Below are 19,221 nucleotides of genomic sequence, written 5' to 3'. Positions count from 1 at the left end.
ATGAGCCTGGACCATCTTTTTGTGCCAGAGAGTAAGGAGATATTCAACAAGTGATATTGATATGTCAAAATGATGGAGTTCCCAGGTTGAAGTGGCTGAAATCTGGGACAATTTGAGCATAAAAATAAATGATGATGGTAATTGGTTTTAACCTGTTGCATAAAATAGGAATCCATGAGTCCATACTGATATGAATGAACAAAAAATATGGAGATGGGCATTCTCTTTTAAAGTGTAAAATGCCTACTTGTGAATCTAGAAGGAATTACATAAATAGAAAAAACACCATTTGGCAACCATCAGAGTGGCAGTTAATTTAGACAGGAGTCATCAAAGGATGTTAAAGCTGGCAGGTGGAGCTTCTATGAGGCACAGGGTATTGGCATAATCTCTGAATGTCTCCCTCCAAAAGACTCAGTTGACCACCAAACCAAGAAAGTGGTATTTTTACAGTAAACTTCAACTTGACCAGGTGGGACAAATTGACCTTGTATGCCTCCCAAATTCCCCATTTCTGGGGAATTTTTGCTGAGAGTTCATGATGTATGTTTGGCCATGAGGAAATATTGTAGAGTTCTAGATTGGGGGCCATTATATAGAACATAGGCCTCTATTCTTTAAAACTGTTCAGACATGAAAGACAGGGAAAAACATAGAAATGTTTCAGGCTAAAGGAGACTGAAGAGATTGGATAGCTAAATGCATCATTTGTTCCTGAATTAAATCCCGGACCATTAGAAACAAGTGACAATATTGGCACTGTTTGTAAAACTTGAATAGGGTCTGTGGATTGGATAATAGTGTTATATTAAGTGGATTTCCTCATTTGGAGGCTTATATGGCAATTACACCGGCCACAGTTCTTGTTTTCAGGAAATATCAACTGAAGTGTTTAGGAGTATGGGGACATCATATCGGCAGCTTGTTCTCAAATTGTTCACATAAAGATCACTGGTAAAGTAGGCAGGGGGAGTAGGAGGGAGGGGGAGATGTGCTTAAAAAATGTTAACCATTGAGGAAACTGGGTGAAGGTTATTAACTTGAAAAACGAGCGTTTTATATAAAACTATGGAACTTGCTATAGAGCTTTCATTTAAACTAACGAAGGTCTCATTTTTTGTCATAAGTGGTTTATAGTACGTGGGGCATGATTTTCTTTCAAAATACGTGTGGCATAATTTCCTCTTTGTATAGTTAACAGTGGTGTTTTCCAAAAGGCCAATCACACTCTAAAATGTCTTATAACTATATTTTTAAAGTGTTGACCCTTGGTAAAGACTTACTGACTCACCAAAATTAATTCCTCCTTATGAAAGACGGTTTTTGCTTTTCTTACATGGTTTGGCTCAAGGCGCAGATTTCTAAGAAAGAGAATGTGACCACTAAGCTGTGTGGCTTTCTATATAGAAGCTTCAGTTTCTGGAGACCAGGATTTGACAACTTTAAGCATATGGAATGGTATTTCTCTATCCCTTATCCTCATATCTACCCAGAATCTTTGGGATACAGAACATCCTCTGTGTATCTATTAATAATGAGAGGACCTTAGAAGAGTGGAACATTGGATTCTAATTACTTAAGTGGGATCTTTTTCAGAGAAGTCAGCCAAAGAATCCAAAGAAACAGTATTTTCATTGACTGGTTATGTCAGGAATAATAATAAAATTATTATACAGCTGTTCCTAATAGATAATGAGAAGAGAGGTATAGTTAGAGACAGAATCTAAAAGAGAAGCAAAAAGAAGCAAGGGGAAAATAATGGTCAATAAAGAGACAAAGGAGGGAAGAGACAGCAGAGAATGGAAGCAGTGAAATAACCAATGATGAAAGAGAAGAAAGGTAGGGGTGTGTGTGTGTGTGTGTGTGTGTGTGTGTGTGTGTGTGTGTATTTAAGAGAGAGAGAAAGAGAGAGAGAGAGAAAGGGAAAGTAGGAGGAGAAGGAAGAGGAGGAACAGCAGCAGAAAGAGGAGGAGGGTGGATATTAAGAACCATTTGGAAATGGGGAGATTAATTCATAGGCTCAAGGAGTCAGGAAATTACCATCTTCTGACAATATAGTTCACTTCAAGGCTTATTCCAGGTGCTGGGGGAAAAGAGAACTCGAACTTATCTTTGATCTAATCAACCTCTAAGCTAAATTGGCCATTGGTCATTGAAGTAGAGTACCTAGTGTTTAAGATCAAAGGCGGTGACTCCAGATGAACTTTAATGCCCCTCAGCCCAATGTGCAGTGCCTTGGAAACAAGGGCACATCCTCAGGGAGGAAGAAACTCATGAGAAGTTCTGATAAAATGAAGTTTTTTGTGTGAAAAAACGGAGAGAAGATATTCAGTGTCTAAAAAAGTCAGTTACGAACAAAGGTCTTTACCTTTACCAAGAAACCACTTTGATGTGTTTTTTGGTCTGTAATTTCAAAACTAGTCATACAAATTTATTATAAAGTTATAGCATATCTTTAAAGAGTTGAATTTTCTTAAGAAAGTAGCTAGTGTTGCTTCATTTTTTTGGTCTTTTAACCATAATTAAGGGGAATGTAGAAAAATGATTGAGTTTATATTGGAACAGAAATGATTTCAAATTTGAATGTGAGTGTTTTGAAAAGGAAAAAGGAATTGGTATTAATTAGATAAGAGGAGAAAGAGTATGGCTGCCTTCTCACCTTAATTATGTGAAGCGCTAGTTAATGGACATTTGTAACTCAGTAAACTGTCAAGTGGGAGGGCTTAAGTTCATTTGTCTGATCTTAATGAAGTACTTTCTTTTTGTAAGATCATTGCACAGTGATGTATACAACCAGATTAGCATCTTAAATAGCTTTTCTTAAGAGTGGAAGAGTCAAAAAAACAAAAAAAAGGAGTGGAAGAGTCTATTTACTGATATAATTCTTTGTGATTTGTTCTGGGAAGTCTGTGTGGCCTGTTTGTTATTGTAAGTTTCTGCATTTACCTCAAAGCGTTATTTTAAGCAAATATTTATAGATGAGTGAAATATTACATGTGCTCAAATAATTTTGAATTAGAAGAGGTAAAAATTAATAAAATATTGTTAAATTTGGAAAAAATGTTTACATAGGAAATAGAAGTATGTATTATAATGGTAAATTAAGAAGGTATGTATATATACACATTAACTTTTCCTTGATAAATGATAATTATTTTTTATCCTAGATTATAGAAATTAATGTGTAGTTGCATTCAAATTAGATATCCATTTGAATTTTAGTGTAATTACTTAATTAGACTGTATTTTCAAGGAAAAATTGTTAGTCACTGAAAATTCAATCAGATAGAATTCACAACACCTTTTTTCTGAACAAGCTATAAAAGTGGCTGGAATGAGTTTCATTCCTCAGATGGTGCTCATCATGTGATGTTCATGCTCTAAAAACATGTTTCTGTAGTCATGAAATAATTTCTAGCCTTCAGTTAAGGATGTCTTAAAGAAAACCCTCTTATTCTGAATCTGCTATACTTTGAGAATAGTATGCTTTCTTACAGTTTAGTAACAAATGCATCTAGGCTTCTAGTAACGTGTCTTGGCTCTTGGTCTCTACTTAATTAAGACTGCATCATAACAGTGGTTAAATTGGTAAGTTCCCTTGGTGATTTAGAAAGGATATACTGCCACTTATCCATTGATGATGTAATCTGAGCCATAGTTTTTTTCTAAGAAACTTGGATCTTACATTTAGTATTTTTATTTAGTTCAACACATGCTCATTGAGGATTCATTTTTTGGCAAATTATGTACGTATAGAAATCTAGTGATACAGAAATGGATACAATCTGATTTCAGCTCCTGAGGAAGTTACAATATTAATGTCTGAGGAGCATCAGATATTTCAATAAATAACTATTTTAGTATGGTGGTTTTTTTGTTTGTTTTTTTAAGCAGTGTAGCATAATGATGACTAGCTCTGGACAAAGCAGTAATGACGTGACATAGGCCAGTGAAATAGGAATTAAACGAATATGAGAAATGTTTCAGAGGAAGGATGATACATGTTACTAACTGATGAAATATGAGGTGGGTTAACGGAGCTATGAGAGAAAGTGAGAAATCAAAAATGTCCATAAATCCTACCTTGGACATATGAGTAGAGTTGCTGTTAATTAATATGATAAAGTGGGAGAAGGAGCATGTTTGTGGTGGGGGCTAAATAATTCCATATACTAGAACCCTTTTGAATTTGAAGTTTTTCTGGTGGTTTTATCTAGCAGACTTGAAAATATGGACCTGGTTCTAGAGATATTTTGATATTAAAGATAAATACTTGGAACCCATTGATATGTGGGTGTTAGTTGAATTCATGGGGATGGACGTAACAACTGAAAGAATGCAAGTATACTGAGAGGAAAAATCTGTCTGCAGATTGAACATTTCAGGATTGGATCAGTAGGGAAAGAACCTTCAAACTGGGCAGAGGAGGAGTGGTTAGAGATAGAAGCAGAATGGCGGAGAGTATTCTTAGGGAGCATTGGGAGCAACTGTTTCAAGAGGAAAGTAATAGCAACAGTTTCAAATGCTGCAAAGATGCCGTGTTGAATGAAGACTTACAACATTCACTCAAAAAAGATTATTCATTCCGTCCACCTTCCATCCAATCAATTAGCCAGGCACTATTGTGCTGGAGATGTATGCAACATGGAAGTTTCTACCTTCATGGAGCTTATTTTTCTGTGAAGGGCGACTATCAGTCAAGTAAGTAAGTAAGTATATAATATGTCAGTTGAGGAATGGATGCTGTCACTGAGAAGATGACATTTGAATAAAGATCTGAAGGAGAGAAGTCCTGTGGGTAAAAAGTATTTCAGACAGAAGGGATAACCAGTATAAAAATGCTGAGGCAGGAGCACACCTGGGAACTGTAGGAACAGTAAAGGACAGTGTATTGGGGCAGAGTGAGTGAAAGAGAGGTGATTAGGAGAGAAATCAGAAGGTAAATAAAGTCAGATCATGTAGGCTCTGTAATCCATGGAAAGGACTTCTGCTTTCAGTCTGAGTGAAGTGGAACTGTGTTATATGAGTGATCATTTTAACAGGTTGGTTGCTGAGTAGTGAATAGACTGTGGAGGGTATGAATGAAAACAGGGAAAAAACAGTTGGTAGACTGTTGTAGTAATCCAGTTGAGACAGTATTGTACCTTTGACCAGCTGTGATGTTGGTAAGAAGTAGTTGGTTTTGGGTTATGTTTTGAAGGTAGAATCATGATTTGCTGAAGGGTTGGATGTAGGGTTGATACAGAGTTAAGGATGATTTCAAGCTTTTGGACTGAGAAACGTGAATGATGAAGTTGGAGATAGAGAATATGGAGGTGGAGGGAATATCAGACCAGAGCATTGGACATATTTGATTTAACATGCCTCTTAGCCAAATGGAAATGTCAAAGAGGCAGTTGCATATACAAGTCAAGATTTCAGGAGAGAGATCTGGATCAGAGAGAGAAAATTGGGGTCATGATGGTTTGTAAAGTCATGCAAGTGATGAGCTTATTTAAAAAGTGAATGTAGATAGAAAATAAAAAGTTCCACTCCTGAAGTTCCTTACTGTGTACTGGTCAAGAAGATGAAGAAGAACCTGCAAAAAAGACTGAGAAGGAAACAGCAAAATAGGAAGAAAACTAATTTATTTAATTTGGTAAATAGGATGTCATTGATGAACTCACCAAGATCAGTGTTAGTAGAGTGATAGGAACGTAAGCCAAAAATCAAGGGGCTTACATTTTAAATTGAAGATGAAACTGAACCAGTGATTCATATGATTCATATGTATCAACCAAGTTTGATGGTGAATAAAAGCCAAAAGATGATAGATCACTTAAAGATGAGGTATAATTAAGAAATGACTGTTTCTTGAAATGGGGAGGCAAACATTTTTATAGGCAGAAGGGACAAAAAATGTGGAGTACATGAAAAATGTGGCCTAGCTAAGGTGGAAAAGGACATTTTCAGAGCACCCTTGTGTGTTGGTTTGAAATGATGGAAGAACATGCTTTCCACTCAGGAACTGGAATGATGGAGCTGCCGTAATCTGACGTAGAAAGACTTCTAGGGGTTTCTGTCTACTCATAGTTAAAGCAGAAGTCCTTTCTACTGAAACAGTGGGTACAGTAACAAGAATTGATTAAAACATCAATGATTTTGAGGATGAAGGAAAAATAATTTTGTTTGTTCATTTAACAAGCCGTTATTGACCATTGACTATGTCCCATGTGTGATTCTAGGTTCTGGAAATTTAGAGTGAGCCAAATAGATACATTTAATACTGCCCTAATGGGGCTTATGTTCTAGTAAAGTATGGGGGAGTATGTGTCTGTAAGCTCTGTTCTGAGTGGAGGAGGCAGCTAGATTGCCTCATGACAGGGTGATAAATGGGCTCAGATTGACTTCTGAGGAGACTAGTAATGGTCTGTATTTGTTGCTGAGGGGCTATGAGAAAAGAACCCAGGAGAGACTGTGGCCACATATTTGTTCAGGCAATATGGTTTGCAGAATTTCACTTTCAGTGCTTAATAATCTAGAAAAAGGTATGAAGAAAGTAGATGGCCTGATGGGACAGGATTGGGAATTGTAAGGATGAATATGGAAGCCCGACAGACCAGTATCCAATGTGATTTATATTTCATTTTATTTAATTATAATTCACAGTTTAAATAACCTAATTCTAAAGAAAGTGTATTAGAAAATGTTAGTACTGTTTAACTGAAATTCAAGAATTCATAGGAAATGTTCATAAAGTGGTAAGTTAACAAACTCTTATTTTCTACTTCTTGCTAGGAAGTAACCTGAAATAATTATATGTCTATTGTCGTTCTGACCAGCTGTGATGTTGATAAGAAGTAGTTGGATTTGAAGGTAGAATCATTATGATTCGCTGAAGGGTTGGATGCAGGGTTGAGACAGAGTTAAGGGTGATGATTTCAAGCTTTTGGCCTGAGAAACTTAAATGATGAAGTTGGAGATACAGAATATGGGGGTACCTTTCTGATTAATGATCCTCTAAATTTTCTATGCCAGAAAATGATAATTCACCTTGCAATTTGAAGTTTTTACCATCTTAGTGTATTCTGGCCTACTATTTTTATTTTACTGAAGTATTTTAGCTTGAATTATTTATGAGGACATAACCAGTATAGCAAGTGGCTCAGGACATTAGTGTTTATTTCTGGAATATGAGTCCTCTGACATCAATCCTGTATCAAATTAGATTGACACTACTCTAGCTGTGGTGAAGACATACATTTAAGCTCATTTATTTGTTTTCCTAGAATTTAATGAATCTTCGTTCTAAATTTTTTTTTTTTTTTGAGACAGAGTCTCGCTCTGTCACCAAGCAGAGTACAGTGGCATGTCTTGGCTCACTGCAACCTCCTCTTCCCAGGTTCAAGCAATTCTCCTGACCTAGTCTCCTGAGTAGCTGGGATTACAGGCACCTGCCACCACGCCCGGCTAATTTTTGTATTTTTAGTAGAGACGGGGTTTCACCATGTTGGCCAGGCTGGTCTTGAACTCCTGACCTCAGGTGATCCACCCATCTCTGCCTCCCAAAGTGCTGGGATTACATGCATGAGCCTTTGCGCCCAGCCATTTGTTCTACATTCTAATGAATTTAATTACTTGGTTAGGTCTTGCTCCTTTCCTATTGAGTCCTCCTTAAAATACAGTGGAACTTTTTTTTTTTTTCCCCATGAAATTAAGGTGTCAATAATTGTTATTTGTCTACAATATGGAAGCAATTCTTGTCAAATTATGTGATACTGTGGGGATTTGCATATATAAATTGTATGAAATATAGAACTTTTTAATGGTAGTACAAATATACAGGTTTTTTTTAGGTTTGGGGAAAGGAGTTAGTGATTGTCTTGAGTACTTATGACATCAAAATGAACACTTGAACTGGGCTGTTATGTTTAGAATGTTGAGGTTAAACATGATTTCCTTCCTCCCAAATCTATTTTCTGGAGTTCTTTCATTCTGCTGAATACATGATGATCTGTTCTTTCATTGAGTTTCAACTCTTTCACTATAGTAATAATGTTCCAAAACTAGTGTAGGATTTTGGGGGTTAATTTCTGCCTATTTAATAGTAAAAATAAATTCAGTTTTTTATATTGAGGAAGCTGTTATAAGTAGGGCATCGAACTTAATTTTCAATTTATTTTCATCTTTCACATATTTATCTGTATTCTTTCTGTGCAGTTTTGATATAACTAGCTGGAATGAAGTGGTATAGTCAGTGTTAGAACATTGGTAATTGGGCCATATCAAGAATCAATGGTTCTAGCTTTTGTTTGTTTGTTTGAGACGGAGTTTTTGCTCTGTCGCCCAGGCTGGAGTGCAGTGGCGCAATCTCAGCTCACTGCAACCTCCGTCTCTGGGTTCAAGGGATTCTTGTGCTTCAGCCTCCCAAGTCACTGGGACTACAGGTGTGCACCACCATGCCCAGCTAATTTTTGTATTTTTAGTAGACAGGGTTTCACCATGTTGGCCAGGGTCATCCTGACCTCAGGTGATCCACTTGCCTTGGCGTCCCAGAGTGCTGGGATTACAGGCATGAGCCACTGTGCCTGGTGGTTCTAGACTTTTAAATCCAGTTCAACAAATATTGAGACCCCACCATGTAGAAAGCACCATACCATATGCTGTGGAAATTTGTTATAATAATTTTAGTTAAGCTGTTCACATAGCTGACAGCAGAATGATGTCCAAGAAGTTCTGTTTTCATGGATTTCAGGTAACACATTAACTTTGATTGATTTAAAGAACAAACCATTATGGGCCTTGTTTTATTTCAGCATGTTTTGAAGGGTCTCATCATCTCTTTCTAGGAAGTTGATTATCAAGAGATGTAAGCTATGAACTTTCACCAGGAATTCAGTGATTCCATTTCTTGTCATATAGTAAATTTTAGGGACTATTTTTATATCATCTTTAATAATTGTTGTAAGTAGAATGGTATTAGTAGGAATAGAAAAGAATTCTCATTAACTTTTTTAACCTCTACTTTTATATAATAATATAAAATGGATTTTGGTTGTAATTAAGGTGTAATCTTTCAGATAGCCAACGTTAATGCTACAATGAAAAGTAAATTGCATGATTTTCTTGTAATTTTACAGCGCTTTGAACTTCAAGATTCAGGAAGCTCTCTGCTTCCTAAAGAGATTGTAAGAGTAGAGAAGATGACGGAAAACCATGTGTCCCAAGCTTCTGTGACCATCCGGATTGCAGATAAAGAGGTGACCATTAAGGTAATTAATCACAGGTTTATTCTTTCTAAGATATACCTTATTCTGCCTGTTTTTATGACCTAAATTAGGTTTATGATCTCCTTATAAGTCTTTCTTGATAGTGCTGCTTCTGTCTGTATCTGTATATCTATGTCTCCAGAGTCATGTATGCTTACAAACTGGAAAAATTCAGGAGAAACAGGGAAAGCCTTTCATCAAAAATTCAAAGTTGACCTCTGGGAAAATCAAGTCATGAGTTGATTATTGACAGCATTTTGTACTATGAGTCCTTGGTAAGAAATAGTGTTTTCAAACATTTGAGCTGCTACAGGGCCCTGTTGTCAAGTAAAATCTTTCTTAGCTATGTGAAACAGTTTAAAAAGGATCTACTCGGTTGAATGGTTTTTAGAAGAGGGAAATAATATTTGGTCATAGAGCTCTATCTGCATGTATATATGTTTTATATATATCAACTCCTTCTATATATATCTCTATGTATATATATACACACATATTTTATGGAGTCTTACTATATTGCCCAGGCTTGTTTTGAATTCCTGAGCTCAAACAATACTCCTGCCTTAGCCTCCTGAGTAGCTGGGACTACAGGCACATGCCACTGTGCCCAGCTCATGATAAACTTTTTTGTTTTAATATTTGATATTATTAATATTAATTCATGTTACTATACTTATTCATTGAACTGAATATTGATTATATCTACCATGAGCTAGGTTCCATATTATGAGTTTACTGTATACTAGTTACTGTATTTGTCTCTTTGCATATATTATGCGATTTAAATCCCCCAAGATCCATTAAGGTAAGTTTTATTATCTCCATTTTGTAGATTAGAAAACTGAGATATAAAGAGGTTAATTGATTCACCCAGAGACACCAGCTAGGAGATGGCACAGCTGGGATTTCTAGACAGCGAGAGTTGCCCACTCTACTCTGTTTTCTTCAGATGAATGGCTCATCTAGCTGATGGTTTAGGATAGAGGCAGATGAGTTAAGACTGCATTGGAATGGCTCGGGATATGGAGAAGGAAGTAATACTGGGATTCAGGAGACGGAATAGGGAAAGCTTCAGAGTGAAGGTGAAGCTTGATCTAAGTCTGCAAGAATAACACAGGATTTTTCCAGTGGCTGAGGAGTGGATAGGACATTTTTGGCAGTTTAAACAATATGTTCAGAAGCATGAAGTATGAAAAAGACTTCATTATTTGCTTCCCTTTGGTTATGGCTTTTAACCTCATTGCCTCTAGTCTCTTCCAGTTAGCTTTCCATGTTGATACCAGGATAAATTCTCAAATGCAAATCTGATCCTGTCACTTCCAAACTTACAATTCTTTGGTTCATGTGGTATATAATATGATCCAACCCAGAGTCCTCAGCAGAGCGTGGCTCCTTGGGAACTAATAGGCAGGATTTAAAAAAAAAGGGGGGGAAGACAAAAAATAAAAGGAGAAGTAGGTGTAAAAGATGGGAAGAGAGACTCTGTGAACAGATGCCTCTCAGTGGTAAACTAAGATAAACCTGAAAAGGATTTGTGGACTTGACTTTTAGAAATCAGGAGGTCATTGGTGACTTTAGAGATTCCGACTGACTAACATTAATTCTGTGCTTACAACTAGAATGTGGGGAAAAATTTATTCTCCAGTAGTAACATCTTTACTATAAGTTATAAACAACATTAAGATGACATGATTTTTATGAATATATCTGACAGTGTGGGACTTTAATTTTAGAGAAATAATTGATTTGGAAGTTTTGTAATAATGATCATCAGGTCTGTTAAATGAAAAAATAGTTGCTGCTCTATTGAAATATAAAAACAGTAAAGAACTAAATTGAGCAAGCTGTTAGTTGGAGGCTTTTAAGTGGCAGTTATATGCTTTAAGTTACTGATATTTTGAGAAAAACATATGCATGTTTTACACACACATACACACACAAATATATATACATACACACACACACACACACACACACACACACACACACACACACACACATATATATATTTGTTTTTTGTTTTTTGAGACAGAATCTCTGTTGCCCAGGCTGGAGTGCAGTGGCGCAATCTCGGCTCACTGCAACCTCTGCTTCCTGGGTTCAAGCGATTCTCCTACCTCAGCCCCCTGAGTAGTTGGGATCACAGGTGCGTGCCACCATGCCCAGCTAATTTTTTTTGTATTTTAGTAGAGATGGGGTTTCACCATATTGGCCAGGCTGGTCTCGAACTACTGACCTCAAGTGATCTGCCCGCCTTGGCCTCCCAAAGTGTTGGGATTACAGGCATGAGCCACCATGCCTGGCCATGTTATATTGACCTCTCTTTAATTATAGGTGCCAGCTGGGACCAGGCCATTAAGTCAACCTTGTGCATCAGACCGTTTCATACAGACTTTGAGCCATAAGCAGCTACAGGCTGAAATGATGCAGTCTCACATGGTTAAGGATATATGTTTAATTGGAGGAAAGGTAAGAATGACAGTCTCACTGCAGACTTTTAGTTTCCTGGCTTTTGGTTATTTTGACTTACCCCTTGAATAATTGTGTTTCCATTTTTAGGGTTGTGGAAAAACAGTGATCGCCAAGAACTTTGCTGATACCTTAGGATACAACATAGAACCTATTATGCTCTATCAGGTACAGTGTTCATTTTTAGCTGCACTTGGACTATAAGCATATATCCTTAGCCCATCGGCAGAATTTATGGATATCTTCTTGTTATGACTCTTTTTTTTTTTTATGTAGGTAAAGAACCAAAATAGTAATCAAATTATTCCAATTAAAGTGCAATTATAATTATTTGGAGCTTTTGAAAGTACATTCTAGGATATCTGATGTGCACAATGTATCAGGGGCTGTTTTTCAGAGAGATTTATTTTCCAGAGGCCTGGAAGGGTAGGGGGAAAGGAGGGGTGAAGAGAGGTTGATTAATAGTTATAAAAATACAGGTAGGTGGGAGAAATAAGACCTAGTGTTTGATAAGTAAGTAGAATGACTATAGTAGACAATAATCTATTGTATACTTTAAAATAGCTAGTAGTTAATAATTCAAATGTTCCAGCTTAAAGAAAAGATAAATGTATGAGGTAATTGACACCTTAATTACCCTAATTTTTTATTTCACATTATATGAATGTATCAAAATATCACATATACTCTGAAAATATGTACATATATTATGTGTCAATTAAAAAGTAAGATTCATTTTATGTGCATGTCCCCACACAGAATACATTTACTGGTAATTTGGAAATTGAAACAAAATAGGTTTCAGCTGCAGTGGGAGCTAATTATGTATTCACTGAATAGATTATTTTTTAAATGGTGACAAAATATGTATAACATAAAGTTTACCACATTAGCCTTTTTTTTTTTTTTTTTTTTTTTTTGAGATGGAGTTTTGCCCTGTTGCCCAGGCTGGAGTGCAATGGCACAATCTCGGCTCTCTGCACTCTCCGCCCACCCCGGGTTCAAGTGATTCTCCTGCCTCAGCCTCCTGAGTAGCTGGGATTACAGGCACCCGCCACCATGACTGGCTAATTTTTTTTGTATTTTAGTAGAGACAGGGTTTCGCCATGTACAATTCACTGGCAGTAAGTACATTCACAATGTTGTGTAACCATTACCACTTCCTTTTTCCAGAACTTTTTCATTATCCTAAACAAAAACTCTGTACTTGTTAAACAGTAGCTCTCAGTTTTTCTTTCCCTCTCAGACCCTGGTAAACTCTACTTTCTGTCCCTATAAATTTGCCTATTCTAGGTACCTCATATAAATGGAATCATAATTTTTGTCCTTCTTGTTTAGTTTATTTTACTTATTGTAATGTTTTCAAGGTTTATCTGTGTTGTTGCGTATATCAGACTTTCATCCCTTATTAGGGCAAAGTCATATTCTGTTGTATGTCTATACCACTCTTTGTTTCTCCGTTGGTCTGCTGATGGACACTTGGGGTTGTTTCCTTTACACTATTGTAACCTTTTGGCTATAGTAAGTAATTCTGCTGTGAACAGTGGTGTACAAGTAGGTATTTGAGTCCCTGCTTTCAGTTTTTTAAGGTATATACCTAGGAATGGAATTACTGGATCATATGATAATTCTGTGTTTAATTTTTTAAGGAGCCAATAAACTATTTTCCATAGCAGCTAGACCGTTTTCATTCCCACCAACAATGCACAATGGTTTCAATTATTCTACATTCTCCCTAACACTTTTTTTTCTTTTTTCCTTTTTTTTTTTTTTTTTTTGTAGTCATTATCCTAATGGCTGTGAAGGGGTAATTCACTGTGGTTTTGATTTGCAGCTCTCTAGTGACTACTGATGCTAAGCATCTTTTTCATGTACTTACTGGCTATTTGTATATCTTCTTTGGAGAAATACCTATTTGAAACTCTTACCCATGTCTAACTTATTTATTTTTTTCTCTTGATTTTTATTTTAGATTTGGGGGTACATGTGCAGGTCACAATTTACATGGGTAAATTGTATGTCACTGAGGTTTGGTGTATAAATGATCCCGTCACCCAGGCAGTGAGCATAGTATCTGATAGTTTTTCAACGCACAGCCCCCTCTCAAGTAGTCCTTATTGTCTGTTGTTCCCATCTTTATGTCCATGTGTACTCAATGTTTAGCTCCCACTTATGAGAACATGCAGCTTTGACTTTTTGTTCCTGTGTTAGTTCACATAGGATAATGTCCTCTAGCTACTTCCATGTTGCTGCAAAGGACATGATTTTGTTCCTTTTTATGGCATGGTTTTCCATGGTGTATCTATGCCACATTTTCTTCATCTAGTCCACTGTTGGTGGGCACCTAGGCTGATTCCATGTCTTTGCTGTTGTATATAGTGTTTGTATTAGTTGGAGTTCCCTAGAGGGACAGAACTAATAGGACACACACACACACACACACACACACACACACACACACACACACAAATAGGAGAGAAATATATATATATATAAGTGTGTATATATATACACACACACTAATAATAGATATACACACACATATATATACACACACACACATATATATACACACACACACACATACATATATATATATGAAGAGGAGTTTATTAAGTACTAACTTACACCATTACAAGGTCCCACAATAGGCTGTCTGCAAGCTTGAGGAGCAAGGAGAGCCAGTCTGAGTCTCAAAACTGAAGAATTTGGACTCTGATGTTTGAGGGCAGGAAGCATCCAACACACGAGAAAGATGTAGGCTGGGAGGCTAGACCCATCTTGCCTTTTCATGTTTTTCTGCCTGCTTTATATTCGCTGGCAGCTGATTAGATGGTGCCCATCAGATTAAGGGTGGGTCTGCCTTCCCCAGCCCACTGACTCAAATGTTTTATCTCCTTTGGTAACACCCTCACAGACGCACCCAGGATCAATACTTTGCATCCTTCAATCTAATCAAGTTGACAATATTAACCATCACAGTGCTGCAATGAACATATGTGTAGAACAATTTATTTTCATTTAGTGTATACTTAGTAAGGGGATTGCTAGGTCAAATGGTCGTTCTGTTTTAAGTTCTTTGAGGAGTCTCCAAACTGCTTTCCACAGTGGCTGAACTAATTTACATAGCTGCCAGCATTGGGTGAGTGTTCCCTTTTCTCCACAACCTCGCCAATATCTGTTATTTTTTGACTTTTTAATAATAGCCGTTCTGACTGGTGTGAGATAGTATTCATTGTGATTTTGATTTGCATTTCTCTAATGATAGTGTTGATGAGCCTTTTTAAAATATATTTGTTGGCTGCATGTATGTCTTCTTTTGAGAAATGTCTGTTCTTGCCCTTTGCCAGTTTTTTAAATGGGGTTGTTTTTTCTTTGTTGAATTGTTCTTTTTGTTATTAGACCCTTGTCATATGCATGTTTGTGAATATTTTCTCCCATTCTGGAGGTTGTCTGCTTACTTTGCTGATAGTTTCTTTTGCTGTTCAGAAGCTTTTTAGTTTAATTAGGTCTCACTTGTCAATTTTTGGTTTTGTTGCAAGTTCTTTTGTGGTCTTAGTCATAAATTATTTGCCAAGGCCCATATTCAGAATAGTATGTCAGAATAGATTTTCTTCTAGGTTTTTATAGTTTTAGGTCTTAGATTTAAGTCTTTAACCTATTTTGAAGTAATTTTTGTATATGGTAAAAGGATCAGGTCCAGTTTCAATCCTGTGCCTATGGCTAGCCAGTTATCCCAGCACCATTTATTGAATAGGGAGTCCTTGCCCTGTTGTGTGTTCTTGTTGACTCTGTCAAAGATCTGGTGGTTGTAGGTATGTGGCTTTATTTCTGGGATCCCCTTCCCATTTCATTGGTCTAGGTATCTGTTTTCGTACCAGTATCATGCTGCTTTGGTTACTGTGGTTTTGTAGTATAGTTTGAAGGCAGGTAGCATGATGCCTCAGGTTTTGTTGTTTTTGCTAAGGATTGCATTGGCGATTCAGGCTGTTTTTTGAATCTATGTGAATTTTAGAATAGTTTTTTCTAATTCTGTGAAAAATGATGTTGGTAGTTTGATAGGAATAGCATTTAATCCGTAAATTGCTTTGGGCAGTATGGCCATTTTAACAACTGTAATTCTCAGGAGCACAGCATTTTTTTTCACTTGTTTGTTTAATCTCTGATTTCTTTCAGCAGTGTTTTGTAGTTCTTGTTGTAGAGAAAAGATCTTTTACTTTCTTGGGTAGCTGTATTCCTAGGTATTTTATTCTTTCTGTGGCTGTTGTAAATGGGATTGTGTTCTTGATTTGGCTTTCAGTTTGGATGTTATTGGTGTATACAAATGCTACTGACTTTTGTACCTTGACTTTGTATCCTGAAACTTTACGGTAGTCACTTAGTACTTTTAGGAGCCTTTTGGTGGAGTCTGTAGGGTTTTTTAGGCATAGAATCATATAATCTGTGAAGAGAGATAGCTTGACTTCCCCTTTTCCTATTTTTATTTCTTGGTCTTGCCTGATTGCTCTGGCTAGGACTTCTAGTACTATGTTGAATAGGAATGGTGAGAGTGGACATCCTTGTCTTATTCCAGTTGTTAAAGAGAATGCTTCTAGCATTTTCCTGTTCAGTACGATGTGGGCTGTGGTCCTTACTCATGTTTTAATTGATTTTTTATATTTTTTAATGGACTTTTTGTTGTTGAGTTGTAGGAGTGTTTTAATGTATTCTGGGTATAGAATTCGTTCTCCACATATATGATTTTCTTTTTTTGAGATGGAGTCTCGCACTGTCACCTGGGCTGGTGTGCAATGGCGCAGTCTTGGCTCACTGCAACCTGCACCTCCCAGGTTCATGTGATTCTCCTGCCTCAGCCTCCTGAGTAGCTGGGATTACAATTGCACATCACTACACCTGGCTAATTTTTTGTATTTTTAGTAGAGACAGGGTTTCACTATGGTGGCCAGGCTGGTCTCGAACTCCTGACCTTGTGATCCGCACCCCGTGGCCTCCCAAAATTCTGGGATTACAGGCGTGAGCCACCCCACCCGGCCATGATTTTCAAACATTTTAATTCCTTCTGTGGGTTTTCTTTTTACCATTTTAATAATAGGATTTTATACATCTTTTGATGTACAAAATGTTTAAATTTTGTTGAAGTCCAATTTATCATTTTTCTTTTGTTACCTGTGTTGTTGGTGTTATAATTAAGGAATCATCGTAACATCCAATGTCATGAATTTCCCCCTATGTTTTCTTCTAAGAATTTTACAGTTTTAGGTCTTACTTTTAGGTGTCTAATTCTTTCTGAATTAATTTTTGTACATAATGTAAGGTAAGGGTCCAGCTTCAACTTTTGCGTGTGAATATCCAGTTTTCCCAGCACCAATGTTGAAAAGATTGTACTTTCCCCATTGGATGGACTTAGTACTCTTATTAAGAATCATTTGACCATGTCTGCAAGGATTTACTTCTGGGCTCTCTATTCTATTCTATTGGCCCATATGTGTGTCCTTATGCAAGTATTACACTGTTTTGATCATGGTCGTTTTATAGTAAATTTTGGAATCAGTAAGTATATGGCTTCCAAATTTGTTTTTCCTTGCCAGGATTATTTTCAGTATTCAGAGTCCCTTGAGATTCCATATGAATTTTAGGATGGATTTTTCTATTTCTTCAGGAAAAAAAAATGCCATTGAGATTTTTATAGAAATTGTGTTTAATCTATAGATCACTTTGAGTAGTACTGTCATCTTAATAAGCATAAATCTTCCAATCCATGAACATGAATGTTTTTTCATTTATTTATGTCTTCTTTAATTTCTTTCTGTAATGTTTTATAGTTTTCAGTGTACAAGTCTTTTGTCTCTCTACTTGTTTTTGAATAGATTATTTTGGTGGGTTTACATATATAATATGGTAATAAGAGAAACTTACAGCTAGTGTTCTTACAGAATGAATTTTTCTGTCTTTTTTTAATAATCTCATCTGAGACATTTTTATCATGCTAATTTAAAAAATTCTATATGTCAGTATTTGCTTATGATAGCTTATTATAGCAAAAGAGTCTCTTTATTGTTTGAATGACTTTGGAAATAAATGTGATACTGTTTACTTACATTTTAGGACAACTTTTGTGTTTTTGGTTTGGTTTTTTGGTTCCACTTTTTTATTGTTTCTGACACTAAATATATTTATATTTAAAATGTTCTTTTATTCTGAAAAATGACATTTAAACCAGTTAGTTGCTGTGACCTTAGATCATAGAAAATTTTGCTAGTTGCTCATATTTCAAATGATTCTATCGAGATTCCTTCCCTGCTGCTTTAAGGCATTTTGTGCCTATTGATTGAATTGGCCAGAGTTTGGAAGGAAGTGCAACTATATGTTACCAGTAACTTTTCGGCTACAAATAGAAGAGTCTACTGTAAATGTATACATGAGAATTCTCCCCGAAATTGATTTTTTTTCTTTCTTTTGGGTAATTTAATTCATTCAGAGCACCAAGGTACCATTTAGGATTTTGAGTTGCTTGAAAATAGTTTTGGAAGCAAAAGAGAAAATATCCCATCTTCATATAAAACTATGGTGGATTTATATCTCTATTATTTTGTATAGTTTTCATTGTCATATTTCAAGAAAGACAGGTAAAGGTAGGTAAGAAAGGAGGTAAAGGTAGTTAAAATAATTAACTGATTAAAGGACTTAAAAGGTTCAAATATTTACTAAGACTCTCTATTATCTTAAAAGATGAACTCTATGAAGGAGCGTATGATCCAAGTTTATGAAATTGTAAAGGATATGAGTTAAAGTGAAGAGATTTAGATTAGTAGAGATAACCTGATTCTTGAAAGATAAACATGTAGGGAACAGAAAATAAATTTCTACATTTTATAGCAGGTGGCACATTTTAGAACCCACAGAAAATAAATTTTGAAATGAGTTCTTATAAATTGATTCTGGGCCTACTAGATTTTTTAAGGGAAATAATAGTATTTGTGAGGATATATCTGTCTCTAACTAAATTTATGGAAGATACAATGGAGGACACCCTGCCTTCCTACATAATCACTTCTCTTGGTGTCTTTGTCAGAGATCAAAAGATAGATGGTAGGCTCAGTATGCTCGTTCATGTGTCCATACCTTTCCATAGCTCGCAGCAGAAATTATCTGAGTATGGCAGTTTACCATCTCACCAACCCATTAACCATCAACCTTCTGATTTCCAATGAAAATGCTTTTCTACCAACAATAGGGGATGCCCCCCTCCAGAATTATTAATATATTTTGCAAAACAAGTTAATGTTTATTCTAAATATCTTACGTTTCCACTTGGAGTCATAAGCATAATTTACCTTTTCATGTGCCATTGCTTTGAAATCATATGGAGAAGATCTTGAAGAAAAAATATTAATTTCCTTTTTGAGACCATCTTCATTTGCTATTATTTATATAATTATGTATAACATGAATATTTTCTTCACATTAAAATAAAAAATCTCATTCTAATGAAAACTGGAAATAA

The 19,221-nt window shown here is 36.0% G+C and overlaps 1 protein-coding gene across 3 annotated transcripts in view; it reads left to right on the top strand.

Annotated features, from left to right (window-relative positions):
- VWA8 (von Willebrand factor A domain containing 8) overlaps positions 1–19,221 on the top strand; it is a 381,025-nt gene that overhangs the window by 71,166 nt on the left and 290,638 nt on the right. For all 3 annotated transcript variants that reach the window (XR_012426882.1, XM_005585735.5, XM_074021913.1), the window contains exons 10-12: positions 9,120–9,251; positions 11,583–11,717; positions 11,808–11,885. Coding sequence is in view for 2 of the 3 variants with exons in the window: in XM_005585735.5 (XP_005585792.3) it covers positions 9,120–9,251; positions 11,583–11,717; positions 11,808–11,885 (345 nt within the window). In the remaining variant the exon portion in view is untranslated. The remainder of the gene's footprint in view (positions 1–9,119; positions 9,252–11,582; positions 11,718–11,807; positions 11,886–19,221) is intronic.

This window comes from Macaca fascicularis, chromosome 17, assembly GCF_037993035.2.
Source record: "Macaca fascicularis isolate 582-1 chromosome 17, T2T-MFA8v1.1".
Lineage (NCBI taxonomy): Eukaryota > Metazoa > Chordata > Mammalia > Primates > Cercopithecidae > Macaca > Macaca fascicularis.
The sequence above is the reverse complement of the archived record's forward strand: the minus strand, read 5'-3'. Positions and strand labels throughout refer to the sequence as shown.